The 16,919-nt window shown below is 43.1% G+C and overlaps 2 protein-coding genes and 1 pseudogene across 2 annotated transcripts in view; 2 read left to right on the forward strand and 1 right to left on the reverse strand.

Annotated features, from left to right (window-relative positions):
- On the forward strand, nucleotides 1-7,633 carry LOC111977687 (WW domain-binding protein 2). Its single transcript, XM_024007231.1, has 8 exons — nucleotides 1-199; nucleotides 1,966-2,074; nucleotides 2,197-2,335; nucleotides 2,562-2,654; nucleotides 2,750-2,893; nucleotides 3,024-3,146; nucleotides 4,191-4,261; nucleotides 6,125-7,633. Exons 1-8 carry the CDS (start codon nucleotides 141-143, stop codon nucleotides 6,170-6,172), a joined length of 786 nt encoding a protein of 261 aa, XP_023862999.1. The 5' UTR covers nucleotides 1-140; the 3' UTR covers nucleotides 6,173-7,633.
- On the reverse strand, nucleotides 7,580-14,672 carry LOC139029112 (E3 ubiquitin-protein ligase TRIM65-like; annotated as a pseudogene).
- Nucleotides 14,673-14,728: 56 nt separating this feature from the next.
- Nucleotides 14,729-16,919, forward strand: part of mrpl38 (mitochondrial ribosomal protein L38) — a 4,060-nt gene continuing 1,869 nt past the window's right edge. Inside the window, exons 1-7 of the mRNA XM_024007230.2 lie at nucleotides 14,729-14,852; nucleotides 15,054-15,242; nucleotides 15,528-15,659; nucleotides 15,788-15,990; nucleotides 16,161-16,233; nucleotides 16,370-16,415; nucleotides 16,673-16,831. Of these exons, the coding sequence (XP_023862998.1) occupies nucleotides 14,768-14,852; nucleotides 15,054-15,242; nucleotides 15,528-15,659; nucleotides 15,788-15,990; nucleotides 16,161-16,233; nucleotides 16,370-16,415; nucleotides 16,673-16,831 (887 nt within the window). The 5' untranslated portion in view covers nucleotides 14,729-14,767. The remainder of the gene's footprint in view (nucleotides 14,853-15,053; nucleotides 15,243-15,527; nucleotides 15,660-15,787; nucleotides 15,991-16,160; nucleotides 16,234-16,369; nucleotides 16,416-16,672; nucleotides 16,832-16,919) is intronic.

Below are 16,919 nucleotides of genomic sequence, written 5' to 3' on the forward strand. Positions count from 1 at the left end.
TCGGAAGTGCAGGTGCATCAGCATCACAACAAAAGCGGGACAGGCTGGCTGGTAACGGGGAAGCGATTTGATCCAGTTCACATTTGAGATAGCATCTGTCATTATTTAAGGTTGTTCATTCCACACTCGGTAACATCGCAATGGCWTTGAATAAGAACAATTCTGAATCCGGAGGCGTCATTATCACCAACAATGAAAGGTAACGTTAGCTAGCTTATTTGTACTAGCGTAGTGCTTTTCAGTCAACYTGAGCAAGTTAGCCGTAGACGTTACGTTAGCTAACTGTGTGCATGTAGCTAGCTATGTAATCAGTAGCTTATATGTTTGTGTAGTTTCCCAGCTAGCCATTCAATGTTTTGTAGCTACTGTAGCGTTGACATTGCGTATTATTTCAGGCACCAAGCTAACAGATCTTGCCTTGTGTCTTGTCAACACTTGGCCGGGACTCGGAAGCTAACCCTTGTTTACCATAATGATGGTTATCTTGTGTTGACTGCCGATCACGTCAACTCATKGGGTGAGGTTGAGCTAAGTTAGCCCCTACAAAGTTGCAAAATATAGCTAAATAACTAGCTAGCAAAGGATAGCCTGCTCTGGCAAATAGTGTAGCTCTTTTTTCCCGAACATAGCTAACGTTACGTATCTGTCATGCGGGTCTGGGGGTTAACAGGTAAGATGTAACTAGCCTCCTAGCCAGTCACCAGTGTTGGAAAAACGACCCAATTGTCATACTTGCGTAAAAGTAAAGATACCTCAATGTACTGAACAAAAATATAAACGCATCATGTGAAGCGTTTGTCCCGTGTTTCATGAGCTGAAATAAAATATCCAACTATTGTTCCATACGCACCAAAAGCTTATTTCTGTCAAATGTTGTGCACAAATGTGTTTACATCCCTGTTAGTGAACGTGTCTCCTTTGTCAAGATAATCCATCCACCTGACAGGGGTGGCATCTCAAGAAGCTGATTAAACAGTATGATCATTACAKAGGTGYACCTTGTACTGAGMACAGTGAAAGGCCTCTCTAAAATGTGCAGTTTTGTCACACAACACAATGCCACAGATGTCTCAAGTTTTGAGGGAGCCCAGGACCTACACATCTGGCTTCTTCACCTGCGMYATTGTCTGAGACCCGCCACCCAGACAGCTGATGAAACCGAGYAGTATTTCTGTCTGTCATAAAGCCCTTTTGRGGGAAAAACACATTCTGATTMGCTGATTAGCCAAGTGGGTGGTCCTATGCCCACCRATGGCTGRGCTCCTGCCCAGTCATGTGAAATCCATAGATTAGGGTCTAATMAATTKATTTCAATTTACTGATTTCCTTATATGAACTGTAACTCAGTYAAATTGTTAAATGTTGCATGTTTTATTTTTGTTCAGTATAGAAAATGACTAGTGAAAGTCACCCAGTGTAGTAATACATGTGTAAAAGTATTTTGTTTTTAAATATACTTAAGTATTAAAAGTATAAATCATTTCAAATTCCTTTTATATTAAGCAATCCAGACGGCACAATTTTCTTGTTTTTATTTTATTTACGATAGCCAGGGACACTCGAAGCATCTGTGTTTTTAGTGAGTCAGCCAGATCAGAGGCAGTAGGGATGACCAGGGATGTTCTCTTGATAGGACCATTTGTCTGTCCTGCTAACCCTTTGAAATGTAATGAGTACTTTTGGGTGTCAGGGAAAATGTATGGACTTTATTATGTATGGACTTTATTTTCTTTAGGAATGTAGTGAAGTAAAAGTAAAACCCCTTTTTCGGTAACTGACRAACTTGGACAGTTACACAATGCCCCCTAATCTCTTAAACGTGTTTATTTTCTTGTTTTTTTGTGTGTGTTTTTTAGCTCTGTGTGTGGTTATGAAAAAGAATGATTGTCATGTTGATTTTAGGTAAAGTAACAATGAATTGGCTTGCAACGTCAACCTTATATGTTGGCAAATATGTGTCATCAGTGTGTTGATGAGCTATGAGAATGTGGAGCTGGTGTTCTGTGAAGCAGAGTGCCTGCCTGATGCCTTCAGGAAGAGTAAGAAGGGGAGTATCTTCCTGACCCCCTACAGGGTAAGAGGAGACACACTTCTTTACCATGCAAACATATTATACAACCAACCGCTTAGCCCCTAACCTATAGGCACCTATCTAGGTATGAAAGGATGGCTGTAAACCAAGTTGTTTTTCCTCAGGTGATATTTGTGGCGAAGGGGGGTCGTGATGCTCTGCAGTCCTTCATGATGCCTTTCTACCTGATGAAGGGCTGTGAGGTCAAACAGCCTGTCCTGGGGGCCAACTACATCAAAGGCACAGTCAGCGCAGAGCCCGGAGGTGTGTTTGTGTGTGACAGAGGGCGAGAGAGAGAGGGAGTCTATGACTGTTTCCCACAAGCCCTTAATGAACTTCACACTCATTACCTGAGAAATATACTATGCACATTTATGAGACGAATCTAGCCAAGGACCACTGCTGTGCTAAAAATTGACTTTAAAAATAGAAATCAGAATTATATTTATTTTAGTTTTGGAAGTTGGTAACTGTACTTCTCACTTTCCAGGAGGCTGGGAGGGCTGTGCCACCTTTAAGCTGGTGTTTGCTGCAGGAGGAGCCATAGAGTTTGGACAGTACATGTTACAGGTCGCTGCACAAGGTAAAGGACTTTCGAAGCTGATTCTGTGATCAATTTACCCAATGACTATCTCCTCTTAAATGATGTCTTTCCCCCTCTCATCTTCCCCTGTGCAGCGTCCAGAGGGCAGCCTGTGAGTGGTGGCTTTGGGGGCTGTCCCTACATGGGCAACGGGGCCTATGCCTACCCTCCTCCCCCAGCCAATGGGTACCCGGCGGGACCCCCACCTGGGTACTCCTACCCCAACCCCCCTCCACAAGGTACGGATCAGACGGACTACTGTTGTCTTCCTATGTATTTATTTTTGTACTTGTCTAATTGAAAATGGGAAAACCTAAGTTAATCATAACCAGTCCATGTAATATTGTGTTTCATATGTACTGTCTGCAGGTGTATTCTACCCCAACCCACCCGCGTTTGATGGTCCTGCGGCATACATGCCCCCTCCTCCCTACTCCGCCCCCCTGGGGCAGCAGGCCCCCCACGACCCTGCCCTGCCTTCCACACCTGCAGGTCAGAATACATTTTGGGTCTTTCTTTCCTTTTTTTCTTTTTTAGCAAAGTTCCTTCAGTAATGGTAGTTTAATTAGCGTGATTTGAGTGATCCCATGCTGCCGACACATTAAGTAAGGACAATTGTCGTAGCTGAATCAGAATTAGTTAGGTAACATAGATAAATATACTGTCMGCAGTTGCATTTTCCTTTCTTCTCTAGGGAAAAGTCACTTGGGGCCCAGAGAGGGGAGAGGTCAGGCTTGTCTTTTACATGTCTGGTAATAGGCAGAATATCAGAAAGGGAGAAGTCACGTTTGAACATTGTCTTCATAATGAATATATCTGTGAAACCATGTGAAGGGCWCCACTATGTCTGTACTCCAGTCATTCCCTKKTTTTCCCATTGGGGGGAGGGGTATGGCAGAGTCTGGAACCGTTGTATGTCCCCTCTGATGTTGAAACTTATCTTTCATAGTATATGACCTAGAGGCTCACTCCCCTCAGGGAGCTTGTCCAGAGGTGGGGTGTATTTGAGATGGGAGTATCTAGAATTGACAATTGATATATGCCATTGGATGAGGTAATGTTTTGGTAATATGAAGTACCAAGAACGAGAAGTAGAACCTCGTCTAAGAGACCAAACTGAACGATAATTTATAGCTAATGCTATCTGGCTATGGGATACTCCTCTTTCAAGTAAAAGTCTTTCTTTGTGAAGTTCCTAAGATCTGTGGTTCGTCATGTGAGTTGAGAGGGGTGTTTCTTGGCTATAAAAGAGACTAAGTATTCTTTTGTGAGCACTCTCAGAGAATTCATTTATAGACACTGAATTGATCTGAGAGTCAAAGGGCTATGGTGAAGCTCATATAATTAAAGATGGAGTTTAAAATATAAKTCTGACTTGTGTGTGGTTTGTAAACTCTCCTCATTTAGTAATACAGGAAATTACCACGACACAATGAATTCACTTCTCTCGCTTTCTATGTGTTTCTCCTCCACTTCTCTCTCTTTTCACTGGTGTTTCTCTCACTTTCCACTGGTGTTTCTCTCACTTTCCACCAGCGGAGGCAAAGGCAGCAGAGGCAGCATCCAGTGGCAGCAGTTCCACACTTCCTCCCACCTACTTGCCACAGGTACCCGTTTACCACTTTTTTACCACTCTAAATCTGGCGTATAGGAACACATTTTAATCTAATAGACATACAGTACCAGCCCAAAATTTGGACACACCTACTCATACAAGAGTTTAAAAAAAAATATATATATACTATTTTCTACATTGTAGAATAATAGTGAAGACCTCAAAACTATGAAATAACATCTATGGAATCGGGTAGTAACCAAAAAAAGCWTTAAACAAATCCAAGCATATTTTAGATTCTTCAAAGTAGCCACCTTGATGACAGCTTTGCACACTCTCTCAACCAGCTTCACCTGGAATGCTTTTCCAACAGTTTTGAAGGAGTTCCTGCATATGCTGAGCACTTGTTGGCTGCTTTTCCTTCAATCTGGGGTCAACTCATCCCAAACCATCTCAATTGGTTTGAGGTCGGTTGATTGTGGAGGCCAGGTCATCTGATGCAGCACTCCATCACTCTCCTTGGTCAAATAGCCCTTACACAGCCTGGAGGTGTGCTTTGGGTCATTGTCCTTTTGAAAAACAAATGACCGTCCCACTAAGCACAAACCAGATGAGATGGTTTTATCACTGCAGAATGCTGTGGTAGCCATGCTGGTTGTGTGCCTTGAATTCMAAATAAATCACAATGTCACCAGCAAAGCACCCCSRACACCATCACACCACCTCCTCCATGCTCTATGGTGGMAARCACACATGCAGAGGTCATCCATTCACCTACTCTGRYTTCCACAAAGACACAGCGGTTGGAACCAAAAAATCTCTAATTTGGACTCATCAGTCCAAAGGACAGATTTCCACTGGTCTAATGTCCATTGCTTGTGTTTCTTGGCCCAAGCAAGTCTCTTCTTCTTATTGGTGTCCTTTAGTAGTGGTTTCTTTGCAGCAATTTGACCATGAAGGCCTGATTCACGCAGTCTCCTCTGAAGAGTTGATGTTGAGATGTGCCGGTTACTTGCACTCTGTGAAGCATTTATTTGGGCTGCAATTTCTGAGGCTGTTAACTCTAATCAATTTACCTCTGCAGCAGAGATAACTCTGTGTCTTCCTTTCCTGTGGCGGTCCTTTCATCATAGCGCTTGATGTGGTTTTGCGACTGCACTTGAAGAATCMTTCAAAGTTTTTTTTGAAATGTTTCTGATTGACTGACCTTCATGTCTTAAAGTAATGATGGACTGTCYTTTCTCTTTGCTGATTTGAGCTGMTCTTGCCATGYACTTGGTCTTGAACTAAATAGGGCTATCTTCTGTATACCAGCCCTACCTTGRCACAACACAACTGATTGGCTCAAACGCATTAGGAAGGAAAGAAGTTCCACAAATTAACTTTTAASAAGGCACACCTGTTAATTGAAATGCATTCCAGGTGACTACCTCATGAAGCTGGTTGAGAGGATGCCAAGAGTGTGTAAAGCTGGCAAAGGGTGGCTACTTTGAAGAATCTAATATTTATCTTTTTTTAACACTTTGTTGTTGGTTGCTACACGATTTCATAGTTTTGATGTTTTCACAATTTTTCTACAATGTAGAAAATGGTACAAATAAAGAAAAACCCTTGAAAGAGGTGTCCAAACTTTGGACTGGTACTGTAATTAACATAAGTTTCGATTTAGAAGGGTATGGATTCTCCAAATTTTTATATTTAAATTGTTTGTACTTTGGCCCAGCATCAGGTAGGAYAGGCAGGGTCATGCAGACAGCTGCCTGACCAATAAACAAAGAGCAGGTCAGAGTACAGCCAATGAATGCTGTGCAGGAAGCAGCACAGGACCAATGAGAGCGCACTGTAGTGCTTTTAACTCAGTTTGTTGTCTTRCATACTGTGTACATCTGTAATATGTTTTTCTCCTCCTCTCCAGGACAATCCACCCCCCTACTCCCCTACTGAAGACAAGAAGAGCCAGTAGAGAGCCTGTATCTCAGCTCCCACCCCTCCTTCACACGGCCTGTACCACCCCCCCTATCTCTCCATCCCTATGATGTCTTTGTTACTCCTTTCTCTTCCACCAACCCCTCCTTTTGGTCTCTCTCCTCTCGGTCTACCTTGCTCCCTTTTTAAGTCACCCCCCCCTCCCCTCCTCTGACCAGTCTCTTAACTCACAACCAGCTAGCTATGTTAGCTCCACTCTCCCCAGCTCGTGTACAGGCAGTTACCTTCTGAGTTCCACTAAACAGTTCTCTCCACCTGACTTTAACTAAACAGTGTTACTTACAGCTTTTCTAGTGGTTGATGATATGATTGTAGCTTGTTTGAGCCAAAGATGTCAGGAAAAAGGGGAATATTAGGTTAAGACAGAGGTGTTTTTGACTGAGGTTTAGTAGTATTCTTGGGTACCTGTCTTTTTCTGCATTGCCAAACACTACATTTTCTTGCCAGATCAGACAACGGCAAGTTGGCTAAAGCAGATACGGACAGGCATGCAGGCTCAAGGTTTAGCAGGTCGTTTTGGTGAGAACCTGGTTTATTTTATAAGACCGTTGATGACTAATTGAACTGGACTGAATTAAGTGATTTCTCAGCTATCCATAGGCTGTATACTGTTGATTTAGTATATTATTTGTCTGTACAGGCTTTTAATGTGACAACTTTTAATGAGAGGATAGCAGTAGATCATTGGACCAGGTCTTTGTTGAAATTTTACATATCTGAAATGACACCTTTCTATAAAGGGAATTTTGTGTAATTTGAGACTTTCCCGTTGTGTTGATAGGAACCAAAATGTCCGGTATAGTGGATAGCTAGCTAGAACACTAAGAATCCCTGATCCTAGTTGAACTATCAAACGACATGGAAAGATGATCTTAGCTATCTGCGACTTCCTGTGTGTGTGTGTGTGTGTGTATATAGAGCAGTTGCCCTATGATGTCATGTCCTGTGTCACTCTTCTGAACATTCTAGAACTCACTCACCACATCACATCAAGGAATTAAACAAATGAAATAGTTCCTTGCATCACATCACTCAGTGTTTTGGACTAACAGATTAGATCAATAGTCACTTCTCTCACATCTAACAACACTGATGGCTATCAACTTCTCTTGTGGTGTGTCCTTTACTGACATGTTTGAGGTCAGTCTCCTGAATCTGATCTGAGCACCTTAATATTTGGGCATCACTTTCTCTCTGGCACAATGCAGGTGGCAGATTCTTTGCACTTTCAGAATGCTATGCATCGGGCCTCTTCGCGCCTGCCATGGCTATGTGTATAGTAAAAAAGTCAGATATGGCTATATTTATTTCAAGTTCCCACTAATTTATTGATTAATTCATTTGAAATGGTCAAATATATTATTAAAAAGACCAAAGCATGGGCTCAATTGTAACTAATATGGATTGGATTTTTATTAAACTGATCTTGTGATGTGAATTGTGTCAATTTTATTCATTTGACAGTAGTTCATTTTTCTGTACACTGTGATGCAAGTCTGGGTACCTGACTTTCTGTATTTTTATACGCTACGTCATTGCCTTGTTTGACAAAACGGCAAGCTGTCTAAATCAGAAGACTACATTTTAAATACCATATTCGTCCAGTTCCAACGTCCAACACAAAGTAGTGCAAAACATTTAACGTCAGGCTTCAGTAGAAATCCAACAGGAACGTTTGTGAAATTTCTTTGGCCTTTAGGGACCCTAGAGATGTGCTTTTCCCTTCTCTTATGGAAAACCGGTTTCCCGCACAGTAATCATTTCCAGTTCTTAACTGTGCTCACGGTTCTGAGAACTTGCAAATCCACATCAGTATCCCAAAGACTAGTCCACTGTCCTGAGTGATCCCATATTTCAGAACATTAACAGTGCAGACGAGTCCCGTGTCACATATGTACTTACTAGTCGCTCCCGTTCAAGTCAGTGTCCCACAACAGGACTGTAAAAACATCTGTACAGTAAGGTGAGACTCATCAGCTTTGCAAGACTAGTCCCTTATGACATTGTTAGCTCAGTTGTTCCCTTTCGTGTTGTCGTCATGGCGAGCAGAGGGCGGGGGAACAGCTCCTGAGTGAAGGCATAGTAGAAGGAATGCAGTGTCTCCGTAGTACGTCAGCGTTCCCGCCTCGTAATCCAGCAGCATTCCAATGTGGTGGTAGTGGCCAGGACGTCTGTCACCCCGCTGAGCATCTCCTGCAGGTTAAGGGTCACATCCACCAGAATGTCCTTCATACGAGGGACCTCCACCAGCCGAGACTCCTACAGGGGATAGGAAGAAAATATGATATAATTAGATTTATGTTAATAATAATACAATATGAGGTTTCTATCCCAAAGCTACCTATATGTATACATACACTACATGACCAAAAGTATGTGGACACCTGCTCGTCGAATATCTCATTCCAAAATCATGGGCATTATTATGGAGTTGGTCCCCACTTTGCTGCTATAACAGCCTTCACTCTTCTGGGAAGGCTTTCCACTAGATGTTGGAACATTGCTGCGGGGACTTTCTTCCATTCAGCCACAAGAGCATTAGTGAGGTCGGGCACTGATGTTGGGCGATTAGGCCTGGCTCGCAGTCGGTGTTCCAATTCATCCCAAAGGTGTTCGATGGGGTTGAGGTCAGGGCTCTGTGCAGGCCAGTCAAGTTCTTCCACACCGATCTCGACGAACCATTTCTGAATGGACCTCGCTTTGTGTATGGGGGCATTGTCATGTTAAAACAGTAAAGGGCCTCCCCTCACTATGCATTGTAGTGGTAGTGGTCTCCTGGCATCCGCCAAACCCAGATTCGTCTGTCGGACTGCCAGATGGTGAAGCGTGATTCATCACTCCAGAGAATGCGTTCCCACTGCTCCAGAGTCCAATGGTGGCGAGCTTTACACCACTCCAGCCGACCCTTGGCATTGCGCATGGTGATCTTAGGCTTGTGTGCGGCTGCTTGGCCATGGAAACCCATTTCATGAAGCTCTCGAGGAACAGTTCCTGTGCCGACGTTGCTTCCAGAGGCAGTTTGGTACTCGGTAGCGAGTGTTGCAAACCGAGTACAGACAATTTCTACACGCTTCAGCACTCGGCAGTCCCGTTCTGTGAGCTTGTGTGGCCTACCACTTCGCAGCTGAGTTGTTGTTGCTCCTAGACYTTTCCACTTCACAATAACAGCACTTACAGTTGACCGGGGCAGCTCAAGCAGGGCAGAAATTTAACGAACTGACTTGTTGGAAAGGTGGCATCCTATGACGGTGCCACATTGAAAGTCACTGAGCTCTTCAGTAAGGCCATTCTACTGCCAGTGTTTGTCTATGGAGATTGCATGGCTGTGTGCTCGATTTTATACACCTGTCAGCAACAGGTGTGGCTGAAATAGCAAAATACACAAATTTGATGGGGTGTCCACATACTTTTATATATAGTGTATGTTTTATGTATTTGATCTATGTAAATAAATGAATATAAAACAGCTGAAAACTGAGGGACTATATGGTGGAGGCCTAACCATTTCCCAGGATTATAATACTCTTCATCAACCATCTCCCTGACCACCTTCCTCTGATCAAGCCATGAACTGTCCATCTCCATCTTTGGAGGAAGCACTCAAAGACTTGGCCTCTATTGGTTGACCTAACTAGAGCTGGCTTATTCATTGGTGAGTATTGGTTGACCTAACTAGAGCTGGGCTATTCATGGTGATGTATTGGTTGACCTAACTAGAGCTGGGCTATTCATGGTGATGTATTGGTTGACCTAACTAGAGCTAGGCTATTCATAGTGATGTATTGGTTTGACCTAACTAGAGCTGGGCTATTCATGGTGATGTATTGGTTGACCTAACTAGAGCTGGGCTATTCATGGTGATCTATTGGTTGATCTAACTAGAGCTGGGCTATTCATGATGATGCATTGCTTGTTAGTTTTTTTGCTTTTGAAACGCTTTGAGATTTTTATGTAAAGCGCTATAGAAATTGGATTAATTATCATTATTAACGATTATTATTATAATAAATGTCGATTTGGGTATTTCCCCTTAATATCGTTAAAGATTATACAATATAATATCAAATAATTAAGCCTACTTTTTCTACTGTTGATCAGAAGTGTAAAACATTACAGATAGACGGTTGTCGATATTTACATGTTTTATTAGTCTGCTTGGTGTATAATAGGCTCCAGTCTCCTAATCTACAATTAGTGTTCTAGAATGCTTACATGTAAAACCAGCTCTAAGCTTATTGGCATACTGTATTTTCTAACCTGTATTAGCTGGGTGTCGGACAGGTTGCTAAGGGCTGCGATCTGGCCCTGGCTTTCCCTGAGTTGCTGGGCCCTGTCCTGTAGCAGCTCCTCTAGCCTCTGCCTGGAAGAGAGAAGCCCCCTCCTGCTCAATGAAGTTTCCCTGTAGACTCCTGTTTCTCTGCTAGGACCTTCAACAGCATGGAGAACTTGGCATTCACCCAGTGGTTGGTCTGATGTAGGGTCACCTACAGAGGGTGAGAAGTTGGGGATGAGAACAGTAAGGGGGGGGTTACCATAAGGATAGTTTTTCAGATTGTAGTTTGGACTGCAGTGAGCGAGGTACTAACTAGAGGTCTTCACGGGTCCAAAAAGTTGAACCKGTTCGGAAATGGATCCGTGAGTTTTCCCACCTGACCAATATGCATAAATACAAGGTCCCGAACAGTCATTCTGATTCCCATGTAAAATAGCCTTTTGAGTGACTAAAAGTTCACCCAAAATATGTTTTGGATACAAATGCTCAATTGTTTATGAATTACTACATTCATGTCTAACTATCAGGAAGTTTAAAAAGACAGGTTGAATGGGCCGGGAGCTGATATTTATGAGCCTTYACTGACAGCTCATTTGAAACGCTTATTATATGGAATAAACGCAGCGCGTAAAGTGTTGGTCCCATGTTTCATGAGCTGAAATAAAAGATCCCAGAAATGTTCCATATGCACAAAAAGCTTATTTCTCTAAAATGTTGGCAACAAACTTGTTTACATCCCTGTTWGTGAGTATTTCTCCTTTACCAAGATAATCCATCCAACTGACAGGTGTGGCATATCAAGAAGCTGATTAAACAGTACGGTCATTACACAGGTGCACCTTGTGCTGGGTACAAAAGGCCACTCTAAAATGTGCAGTTTTAGACCACGTGTAACCATGCCAGCCCAGAACCTCCACATCCGGCATCTTCACCTGCGGGATTGTCTGAGACCAGACACCCGAACAGCTGATGAAACTGAGGACTATTTCTATCTGTAATAAAGCTCTTTTGTGGGGAAAAACGTATTCTGATTGGCTGGGCCTGGCTCCCAAGTGGGCGTATGCCCTCCCAGCTCCAGCCATGGCTGCGCCGCTGCCCAGACGTGATATCCATAGATTTAGCCTAATGAATTTATATCAATTGACTGATTTCCTCATATGAACTGTAATTCAATACAATCGTTGAAGTTGTTGCATGTTTTATGTTATCTACAGTTGAAGTCGGAAGTTTAAATACTCTTAGCTTGGAGTCATTAAAACTCGTTTTTCAACCACTCCACAAATTTCTTGTTAACAAACTATAGTTTTGGKAAGTCGGTTAGGACATCTACTTTGTGCATGACACAAGTAATTTTTCCAACAATTGTTTACAGATAGATTATTTCACTTATAATTCACTGTATCACAATTCCAGTGTATTTGGCTAAGGTGTATGTAAATTTCCGACTTCAACTGTATAAAGCATTAATGGAAACATGTCCAATGAATCTGACATCTAATCTGTTAGAATTACTCATCAGAAAACTAGGTCAATGAATTACATTAACCTGGTTTTCCCCCTAGTTTCTACACAGATCGGAAAATGCGCCTTCAGCTATGCTGCACCTTACWTGTCAAACAATTGACAAAAAAACAATAAGAATGGATGTTCTGGTGCCCCGGGAAATTCAAAATTCGGTTCTCACACCCCACCAATTTCTGATATTTTAAATGTTAATTGTGATTGTTTTTCTTAATGTGTACTTTATGTCTTGTGTCTGTATATTTGTGGGTATATGCGMTTTTTTCTTTGTATTGAAAACAGGGCGCTACTGTTAATATAAATAAGAGTATAATAAAAAAGGTATATGTTGCATTTATTATTTTGTTCAGTATATATTTACATATTAGTCCTATGTCAAGCAACTTGGATGCAGTGAGCAGTGTTCACACCAGCATCAACAGATTTGTTGATTTGACAACTGTGTCAGACTTTTGAATGACAAARAACTGTCATCRAAAATTCCATGACAGTCACACACAGACAAATCTACTTTACTAGGAAAAGGAACCTATTTTCAATGTAGGCCTCTCCATTGACTATGTTGGTACTTTCACCAATGTATTGACTGTCACTATAAAAAAACTACTTTACCTTYGCTTTGGCGATATTCTCTGTCAGCCCAGCTCCTTTCAGTCTCCTCCATACATATTCCCACCTCCACACTCTTCCTCCACAGAAGTGACTGTGGAAACAGAAGGACAATACCACATTGAGTGTGTAGTAGAATATTAATTAAATTCCATGACAGCTGCAGCACACAAATGTTGACCGCAGGTAGTCCCTGTCAGACAGAATATAATGTGTATATAGTCAGTATTTTCCAGAAGTTAGTGTTGGGTCACAGGCAGCCAATGGGGCTGGGGCAGAATTCCTTTTACCCCTTTTTCTCCCCCATTTCATGATATGCAATTGGTAGTTACAACTCCCGTACGGACTCAGGAGAGGCGAAGGTCGAGAGCCGCGCGTCCTCCGAAACACGACCCCGCCAAGCCGCACTGCTTCTTGTCGGAGGAAACACTGTACAGCTGGCGACCGAAGTCAGCGTGCATGTGCCCGGCCTYCCACAAGGAGTTACTAGAGCGCGATGGGACAAGGATATCCGGACGACGCTAGGCCAATTGTGCGCCGCCTRATGGCTCTCTGTGATACAGCCTGGGATCGAACCAGGGTCTGTAGTGACACATCTAGCACTGCGATGCTGGGCCTTAGACCGCTGTGCCACTCGGGAGGCCTCCAGAAAATATTTTATGTGTTAATCTCATTGACATCCACAAAAACATAGGAGTTACATAAGGTCTGTCTGAAACTCACCTCTCGGTTCTCCCTCTCACACTCCACCAGCACCTCCTTGTGGTTCTTACACTCAGAGATGGCACACTCACAGCACACACACGTTGTCTGTCCGGCGGTAGTACACCAGGGACTTCTTGTGTCGGTCACACAGAATCAGGGTCATGGCTCTGGCCATGTCGCCCCTCATTAGGGACACGTTGCGATTCAGGACAAGCCTGGTGGTGAATTTCTCATTGCAGATAGGGCATGTCGGACATGGACTTCGTGTCCCAGTGAGCCGTGATGCAGTCTCGACAGAAGGTGTGACCACATGGGACGGTGACTGGGACTGTGAAGGGATCCAAACAAATGATGCAGGACAAATTGTGGGCCTCCATCACTCCAGTGTATCTGTGAACAGAACACTCCCCTTCAGGTCTGTGGGGAGAAATTCATGGGAGAAGTAGGACATGTGGGTTGCTGATACAGTAGCTCCATTACATGGATATGGCTTTCAATATTGATTCTAAGATTGCTTCATGCATACTGTAGTCGTCATAATGTCACTTGAAAACCCAAACATTACTGTATACTATACTGGCCTTCTTATCGACAGCATCACTAGAGAAAGAGACATTTAGAAGAATGACCATGGCGACAGCTGGACCTTATCAGCAACTCGACGTTCCATTATGTGATGTCATTGCATGAGTCACACGATGCTACATAGGCTTTACAGGGCTTAAGTGGAGGCTGCTGAGGGGAGAACGTTCATAATAATGGCTGGAAAGGAGTAGAAGAAATGGTATCAAAAACATGGTTTTCAGATGTTTTATACCATTCCATTGACTCCATTCCAGGCATTATTATGAGCCGTCCTCCCCTCAGCAGCCTTCACTGGCTACTACATATTATGCTGTGTGACCTGGAATTTTATTTCAGGAGTAGCAATGCACCTAGAAAAATTAAGGATTCTTGTTTTAATATCGCAAATATTTTTCATTGTGCTCTTAAATGTATTTGTGTGCGCCTACATTTTTCAACTTAGGCGCACACATGCAGTTTAGGTAAGCATAGAGCCCTGCTATAGCAAAGCCAGCAGTTTGTAGCTAGCAAGCATATATCAAATTAATGGTAATCATAGTGGCTACTACTTAGCCAGCTAGCTAACGTTAGCTACTGTGTAACCATTATTACAGTAAAAAGACAACTATCAAGTCAAAAGATGAGTACAGTTCTATGAATCAAAGGTAAAACACTTAACATAGTCATTCTAAGATTCCATTTTAAAGTAAATGTAGCTCACCAGTGTAATAAATTAATATAGGGCATCTAATTTGAATATAGTAGCTGGGAATCGGCCTCGCCAAAATACATATGAAGCTCCATATGATGACGAAGTACTCATAAATATCATACGTAGCTATACTCCACATGCCGGATGTTACAGTTTGCGTTTTCGTCATTTCGCCATTCACCACCAAAATGGCGTTGCGTATGCTTTGCTCCTCTGTGCTGCGAACGGGCACAGATATAGGGGTCAGCAATGTCAGAACATTTGGAACTGCAGGTACGATGTTATTGTGGACAGAATTATGGTTCCAAATTCAGGAATTATTAGAATGGCGAGCCTCTCGCAAGCGAATACCGAAAGCAAGGTTGCAGATCATAGCTACGTTAGCTAGCTGGCTAGTGGCTACTCCCTGCGTATGCCTTATAACGTGATTTGCATATCATATTTATTCTGGTAATATGTGTTTGTGAATTTCAGCAATTTTATGCCGACGGTCTGCTCCATTGGGACCAATGCCAAATGAGGACATAGACTACAAAAACTTGGAATCACTCGAAAAGTATCGCAGCTACACACGCTACCTCAAGAAAGCTGAGGAGGCGAAGAACACACCAGCCTGGTGGAAGACCTACAGACAGTATCAGGAGCAAGAGGACCCTGGGCATGGTGCGCAGTATTTTCTTATACACTGACACAATAACGTTACCTAATGTGCCCTCCTACAGTATGTTTACTTCGGTCTCTGCCAAGAGTTCTGGACCTTGCTTTATCACAGTGGTGGTAGTGCACTTGTCCTGCATCTGCAGCTGAGTTACTGGATCAAGTAGTGTTATCAGCCCAGTTTTAGAAGATTTGAAATATAAAGATGAATGTCAACTGACACAGAAGACATTTCAACCCTTTATTGTCTGGCATGCTCAGTTTTCTCTCCTGTATGTCATTCTGGTCCAGATGTGGAGCGAGCCAACATTGGGCTGCCACATTGTCGGCCCTCCAGGGTGAAGGAAGCGAGGGAGCGGAAGAGGGTGGTGAAGGAGAACAGATGTAGTATAGAGCTGGAGAGAGCCATGCGTCTGCGCACCTGTAAGTTCRCCCAGCTTGGCCTGATATTTTTGAATACCAGGCCCCTACATACAGGAACCAGACATATTAGCTTAATTTCAAAGACTGTAACAGGTCATCTTGATTTAATATGGATGTTGTTTTTCCAGTTAAGGTCTCCCTGGATCGGGTGCAGGCAGGCTGGGAGGAGACGAGTGGCCCGTACCATGTCCAGAGGCTAGCAGATCACTATGGGATCTTCAAGGATCTGTTCCCCATGGCTTACTTCTACCCCCGCTTCACACTGTGTGTCAGCTACGGCCAGGATAGCCCTGCACAAGTACATTATGGGAACCACTTGACCCCCACAGAGGTAAGAGAAACGGATCGTAGGTGGATGCTGTAGTTTTCAGAACCGATCTACGGACAGATGCAACCTTTGTTCAGAGACACTTTTTATTTTATTTTTTGCCCTCAGAATGCAGAATCCTGCATATGTCTGTATATTCTCCTATTTCACCTCCTCGCCTCTGTGTTTAACAGGCTGCTGTGGCGCCTCGGGTCAGTTTTGAGGCAGAGGAGGGCTCCATATGGACACTGCTGCTTACCAGCCCAGGTCAGACACACACACCATCAGAAAATACCAATAATTGTAGAATTCAGTTCTTKACATGTCCACATGGTGGCACTGTATGACTAAAGAAACATTTACTGCATGTTTTGTGTGTAAACCAATGYTTTCTTTGTTTCAGATGAGCATCTGCTGGATAGTGAAGGGGAGTATGTGCACTGGCTGGTGTGAGTATTGCAGTAATGATAATTGTATTGTGCTTTTTGTCAAACTTGTAAGTGGTTTAAATAGTCTGGGGGTTGGCTACTCCTTCAACCATCAATATGATGATGATGATAATAATWAAAAAAAACATGTTTTTTATATATAAATGTAACCTTTATTTAACTAGGCTGATGATGACCCTTTTTAAATCTGTTTTTAATTGATGATGATGATTGATGATGATGAAAGTGAGTCATTGACGTCCTCTCCTTGTTTGCAGTGGGAACATCCCAGGTGGGGCTGTGACCTCAGGAGAGGAGCTGTGTCCATACCTGGCCCCGATCCCCGCTAAGGGTACTGGCTTTCACCGCTATGTTTACATCCTGTTCAGACAGGAAGAAACCATCGACTTCCATGAAGACATCCGACCGCTGCCATGGTGAGGAACAGGACATACACAAGTGTCACTCGCGCTTCATGACATCAATCATCAATCCGTTCATTCCATAGGGTACCCAAACAGACGA

The sequence above is a fragment of the Salvelinus sp. IW2-2015 genome, linkage group LG18 (assembly GCF_002910315.2).
Source record: "Salvelinus sp. IW2-2015 linkage group LG18, ASM291031v2, whole genome shotgun sequence".
In the NCBI taxonomy this organism is placed as follows: Eukaryota; Metazoa; Chordata; class Actinopteri; order Salmoniformes; family Salmonidae; genus Salvelinus; species Salvelinus sp. IW2-2015.